This window comes from Branchiostoma belcheri, unplaced genomic scaffold, assembly GCF_001625305.1.
Source record: "Branchiostoma belcheri isolate BF01 breed outbred unplaced genomic scaffold, Haploidv18h27 scaffold18, whole genome shotgun sequence".
Taxonomy (NCBI): Eukaryota; Metazoa; Chordata; class Leptocardii; order Amphioxiformes; family Branchiostomatidae; genus Branchiostoma; species Branchiostoma belcheri.
The window spans coordinates 1,444,119-1,450,322 of record NW_017803268.1 but is presented as its reverse complement, the minus strand read 5'-3'; the positions used below and the strand labels follow the sequence as shown (position 1 = coordinate 1,450,322).

The 6,204-nt window shown below is 43.0% G+C and overlaps 1 protein-coding gene and 1 long non-coding RNA gene across 2 annotated transcripts in view; both read left to right on the top strand.

The window, feature by feature from the left end:
* Positions 1–1,303, top strand: part of LOC109467303 (mannan-binding lectin serine protease 1-like) — a 7,909-nt gene extending 6,606 nt beyond the window's left edge. Inside the window, exons 8-9 of the mRNA XM_019765245.1 lie at positions 266–426; positions 1,057–1,303. Coding sequence (XP_019620804.1) covers positions 266–426; positions 1,057–1,303 — 408 coding nt within the window. The remainder of the gene's footprint in view (positions 1–265; positions 427–1,056) is intronic.
* A 245-nt stretch (positions 1,304–1,548) lies between these two features.
* Positions 1,549–3,561, top strand: LOC109467388. Its single transcript, XR_002140077.1, has 4 exons — positions 1,549–1,660; positions 1,923–2,066; positions 2,422–2,535; positions 3,454–3,561. It is a non-coding gene; the product is annotated as an uncharacterized LOC109467388 (long non-coding RNA).
* The last annotated feature ends 2,643 nt before the right edge of the window (positions 3,562–6,204 follow it).

Genomic DNA, 6,204 nt, shown 5'->3' with positions numbered 1-6,204 from the left:
CCCCCGGTCTAGGTAGGGTTAAACGTGAATTTAATAAAGTTTGCACTACAGGTGAGTGTACCTGTGGTGTCCCTGAGACGGTGTCGGGACGCCCACCCTCAGTACTCAGGACATGCAAAACTGAGTTAAACATGATTCTAATAAAATTTGAACTACAGGTGAGTGTACCCGTGGTGTCCCTGAGACGGTGTCGGGACGCCCACCCTCAGTACTCAGGACATGCAAAACTGAGTTAAACATGATTCTAATAAAGTTTGAACTACAGGTGAGTGTACCCGTGGTGTCCCTGAGACGGTGTCGGGACGCCCACCCTCAGTACGCACGGGACATCAGTCAGAACATGTTCTGTGCGGGACGGAGGGAGGGGGGCAGGGACGCGTGCGAGGGAGACAGCGGAGGGCCGTTCGCTGCTTTTGACAACGGAAGGTCAGGAATACGTGTTCACTAATAAAATACTGTATTGTAGCCCTAGCATCTACCAGGCCTCGGGAGGCGTCTGGAAAGCGCAGAAATTGGCCAAATAGAGAGATAGCATGCCAGGGGAGTTGGTCCGGTAGGGAGTACAGTTTGCCTCGGACCAACTCCCCCGGCATGTTATCTCTCTATTTGGCCAATTTCTACTCCTTCCAGCCTTTTCCCGAAGCCTGGTAGAGCCCGTAGCCCAATGATACCAAATAATTGAATCTTTATTGTACATCTTTTAAAAGTTTCTTGAATATTGTTTTACGTTTTAGGCACGGTTATAAGGGACATCATGAGAACATATTAGTAGGTTTACTAAATTTGTTTCTTCGATGATTATCATCTCTACTTTGCGAAAAAAGTTATTTGCTTTATAATAAGACATAACCTTTGAGATGTAGTCTTTCCTTTTGCGTAGTTACTTGCAACATACTTTAAGGCTGCTTCGTCAAATTGCATGTTGTTCAGTAGTTATGTCCAGTTTGTCATTTGTTTTGTGGACAGTTTTACTTTGTTGGTCCCTAGTCATCCTCTGATGGACCAACACTTTTATAGCTCAAAGTTTATTTGACAGTTTCTTTGTTCTTTTAAAAGATGGCATCTCCTGGGTGTAGTGAGCTGGGGTGACGGCTGCGCGCTGAGAGGGAAGTATGGTGTGTACACCCGTCTGCACAGGTTCAGGGGCTGGATCATGGAGCACACCGAGGAACAGGGTAGGTCATTGTCATCTAACACACCTGGGAACAGGGTAAGAAACCGCAATGTACTGTGGGATATGCCTGATGATGCCTTCTCTGAGGTACACCGTGGAACAGGGTACGCGTTAGTACATGTAGTTTAAATTTGTCCTGTTTAGATGTTAGATGCCTCTTTCTCCAGAATCGACAGTTTGAATCCATTAGTTCTTGTTGGTCAACAAAATTTCATGCTACTGGATGCTCTAGTTATGCTGTTTATAAAAATGACATTAAAAACCTGTCATAAACGTCCCTACAATTAGATAATTGTCATTAGGCATTATTAGCAAATATTGATATGATTTATTAAAAAGGAAATGGTTAGAATTCTTGTATACCTGTAGGAGTTGTGGACGGCTGTGCCAGTAACCCTTGTCAACATGGAGGCGTCTGTGTTAACCAACAAGATGGCTACGTGTGCGAATGCCCTGCTGGGAGAAAAGGAACACACTGTGAACAGGGTAAGTAGAAAAATGAACACACTGTGAACAGGGTAAGTAGTGATATATGATGGTTAATTTAAAGACCTCAAGTGCCATTCAGGAACTTCAAAGTTTTTGACAGAATTATATAGCATCTACTGGCACTAACTGCAATTTCGAAAGTCTAAGTTACGTTATACAAGAGTGTGTGGCTAGTATAGGATGGGAATAAACTTTTACAATCACTGGAGGAATTCCTAAAGTGTAGACATTCTTTTATTTTTGCTGTTTCCCCCTACAGTGGTAGAAGAGTGCAGCAGCGCCCCCTGTCTGAATGGAGGCAGGTGTGTAGAAGGTCATGACCTCCCATCGTGGCTCGTACTCAGGCATCGGGGCTACTTCTGCGAGTGCCCGAGAGGCTGGGAGGGGGGCAACTGTGAACAAGGTACTTTTCAACGTGGTTTATCTTTCATAGACAATGCACGTTAGCCTCTACCAGGCTTCGTAGGGAGCTAGCTAGAAAGAGTAGAAATTGACAAAATAGACAGATAACATGTCAGGGGAGTTGGTCCACTCAAGAGTACAGTTTGCAGCTTTGCGAAGCCTGGTAAAGGTTAGCCTTTTTTTACACAAAAATGCTTCGCAAAGCAGTAATTATATCGTTCATTCCAACAAAGTCTTACTCCATTTTGTATCATAAGGAAGACATTAAAATTTGTTGTACTTTAGTAGATTTTGTCAGTATTTCAATACAGTAACAACTGCAGATCTTTTTTCCTGTAACTTTGCCCTTCTTACAGCAATCAGTGCATGCGCCAGCAGTCCTTGTCAGCACGGTGGACAGTGTACGGACAGCGGTGACAGCTACTCCTGCGACTGTCCACAGGGATACAGCGGAGACAGCTGTCAGATAGGTCGACATTTTTCTTGGCTTTTTTCCAGTTTGTTATGTCCTGTTATGTCTCATCAAGATTATCAAGGTCATATCCACTTGTATCTGAGGTAAGGTCTTCACTCCTCCGTTGTAGGGTCGAGTGGCGTAACTGCATAGCGCTCGACTCGGAGTCAAGAGGTCCCGGGTTCGAGTCCTGACATATCACCAATCTTGTGCCCTTGAGAAAGGCACTTTACACGACTTTCCTCACTTGACTCAAGTGAAAATGAGTGTTTTCCTGTTTTGTATTTCTTCTCTGCGTTGGTTGTGGTATAAAATAAATTGATTGAAGTTAAGTGTGTCGTCACCATGTCTAGTCATGAAATGTTGAAATAAAAAAAAAGGTCTCCATCCATACAACTAGTTTGGACAAAACCAACGGCTACGAGTGAAAGGAACTGTGACCGATGTACGTCAGAACCCTGTCTTTTTAAATAGATCCTTTATCCTTAAATGTAACCTTATAAAACCATAAAGAGCGAGCGAGCGAGCGAGCGAGCGAGCGAGAGAGAGAGAGAGAGAGAGAGAGCTATGGTGTCGATTTCCAGTTACACACCAACATGCCTGTCCTTGGTGCTGAACACGGAGTTCAAATGTTTTAGCTAAAGTTAGACCCCATCGTAATATTTACCTTTCTCCAGTAAATAGATCCTACTAAAAACCATAGCACAGGTGAGATGCTATGGTGCCGACCGAATCCCTGTTACACGCCAGCATGTCTGTCCTTGGTGCTAAACACATTTAAATGTTTTTCCAAAGGTTCGACCCCATCGTAACCGCTATTCTTGCTTCTCCTAAAGTTCTTTAGGCCGTACTTATTTGATTTTATGGATGACAAATGCACTGTAACTTTTGGTAACTTGTAACTGTAACTGTGGTAACTTTTTTGTCGTTTTAGACATCAACGAGTGCCGGAGCAATCCGTGCCAAAATGGTGGCAACTGTTTGGATAAAATCAACGGCTATGAATGTTCGTGTCAGCCTGGATGGGAGGGGAGGAACTGCGAACGATGTACGTCAAACCCATGCCGTTTTAGTGCTCCTTTTAATTGTTTAGTCTGTTACAGATTTATATTATACATTATCCGTAACGGTTTTTTTTCATAAAGACAGACTCATATCTCGCGTTTGCTTGCTCTTTGTTTAGAGTAATGCCGTAGTGTTCAAAAACCCTAAAATCGAAATCTAGCTTATCATATCGCATTAACACGTTATAACTCCATATTGAAATTCTTTTTTATTCGACCTTACTATTTTGACATATGTATATATAACTAACACAGTTTCCTTACTTTTTTTCTACATAGCTGTGAACGAGTGTTGGCCCAACCCTTGTCAAAATGGCGGACGCTGCACGGACGGCCATAACAGTTATACGTGCGAGTGTGGGCTAGGATGGACCGGCCGAAATTGTGAAACAGGTACATAAATGATATTAGGTAACGGTGGTCGTTTTACATAATGCTATTCTACAGTATAAACAATACTCGTTACTCAAAGTACAATTTGTTATCATAAGTAAGTAGATGCTGCTTTAAAAGCACAGAACAATATTGACGAATTTCAATACACAAGTGTAAGAAAAACACGCTAGCATGCCTGTCCTTGGTGCTGAACACATTTAAATGTTTTTCCAAAGGTTCGACCCCATCGTAGCCACTATTCTTGCTTCTCCTAAAGTTCTTTAGGCCGTACTTCACAACACCAGCTTTGTATTCCTGTGGTTTAGTAGAATTGTTTTTGCTTGATTTTTTTTAATTCGCCCGCGCGCACTCTTTTGGGGGTCTTCAGAGGATGTCATCCATAAAATTAAGTCAGTTTGGCCTAAAGTTCCATACAATGGAAACTTGCCACGTTCTTTACGCAGCTGTAAATGTTGGCTGCGCCAGTCAGCCTTGTCAGAATGGAGGAACGTGCTACGAGAGAGGCCATGGCGAATACTACTGTGACTGTGCAGAAACAATTGCCATATACTATTATGGTGAAAACTGTGAATTCCAAGACAGTAAGTGTGAACAAAACTTGTTACGTGAATTTTGACGTTTCTTTATAGGAAATTGTGATTTTGATTATTGTATCAAATGGATGAAAAAAATAATAATGATAATACAACCAAATGTTGTCTTTGTTCACAGTTTATTACCTCTAGATGGCCCCGGTTACACCGGAACACAAGACGGGAATGCTGGATGCACGGAGACCCACTGCACGTTTCTATAGCCGGTTTTGTTAACTCTGTTTCTGTATCTGTATGGCCAGTATAACCACCCCTCGGCGTTACACACCAGCTTCTGTATCTGTATGGCCGGTGTAACCGCCCTTCGGCGTAACACACCAGCTTCTGTATCTGTATAGCCGGTATAACCGCCCTTCGGCGTAACACACCAGCTTCTGTATCTGTATAGCCGGTAGAACTACCCCTCGGCGTAACACACCAGCTTCTGTATCTGTATAGCTAGTATAACTACCCCTCGGCGTAACAGACCAGCTTCTGTATCTGTATGGCCAGTATAACCACCCCTCGGGGTAACACACCAGCTTCTGTATCTGTATAGCTAGTATAACTACCCCTCGGCGTAACAGACCAGCTTCGCAGGCGCGCGGCGCGGCGGCAGCTGGCTACATTACCCTGAACGTCTTGTTACAATTAGCCTTTGATCATTTAACTCCAAATATTGTTTAAAGCTAGCTAGTGATGATACACCTACTGTATTCGGTGACAGCGATAGTTTTTGGGATTTGGGAGAGTCCACTAGACAAACCTTCAGGTTTCTTGGGCTCTCCAGCATATATTTGCATATATTTGTATATAATTTCATTTTATACTGTTACTTTTTTATGTGCAAAATGACAATAAACAAATAAACAAACAATAGTTCTAGGGAAAAATGAGTTTTTGAACCTCTCAATCAAGCTAATAAGAAACATTCAGCAGAGAAACTTACTAGTACTACGTGGCGTGATTGCATAGCATTTCGTGGAACGATAGGAATGTGCACTCGCATGATATCTTTTTTGTCATCTATGTGTTCCTTTTAAGGTATTGCGCAAACTGTATGTATAACAACAGGTGTCAATTGCACCATGTCTCAAACCTCAATAAACGTATGTTTGTCTTTATCACAAATCCTGTCTTGTTTTTTTATCATGTGCTGATGTCATGTGAAAATTTTTGTAATCAATCTAACGCAGTTGGGTTTTCAGACCTGAAAATGTCATATTCGATATAGAATAATGATAGAGGCGTTTAAAAAAGCCCTTTTGTTGGGAAGGGTGTAGCACGATATGGGATGCTGATTGGTCGAGACGTTCGAATTCAAGCTCTTTGTTGGACTGGCTGTGGTACGATGGGATGCCGCTCGGTGATTGGTCGAGACGTTCAAGCTCTTTGTTGGACTGGCTGCGGCGCGATGGGATGCCGCTCGGTGATTGGTCGAGACGTTCAAGCTCTTTGTTGGACTGGCTGTGGCACGATGGGATGCCGCTCGCTTATTGGTCGAGACGTTCAAGCTCTTTGTTGGACTGGCTGTGGTACGATGGGATGCCGCTCGGTGATTGGTACAACTGGTATCTATGGCACAAGGTTCCAATGCTTCCCTGTACGTTCTATCCTGCATAAATTCTACGCCTGTTTCTCCAAAGTTTTTTC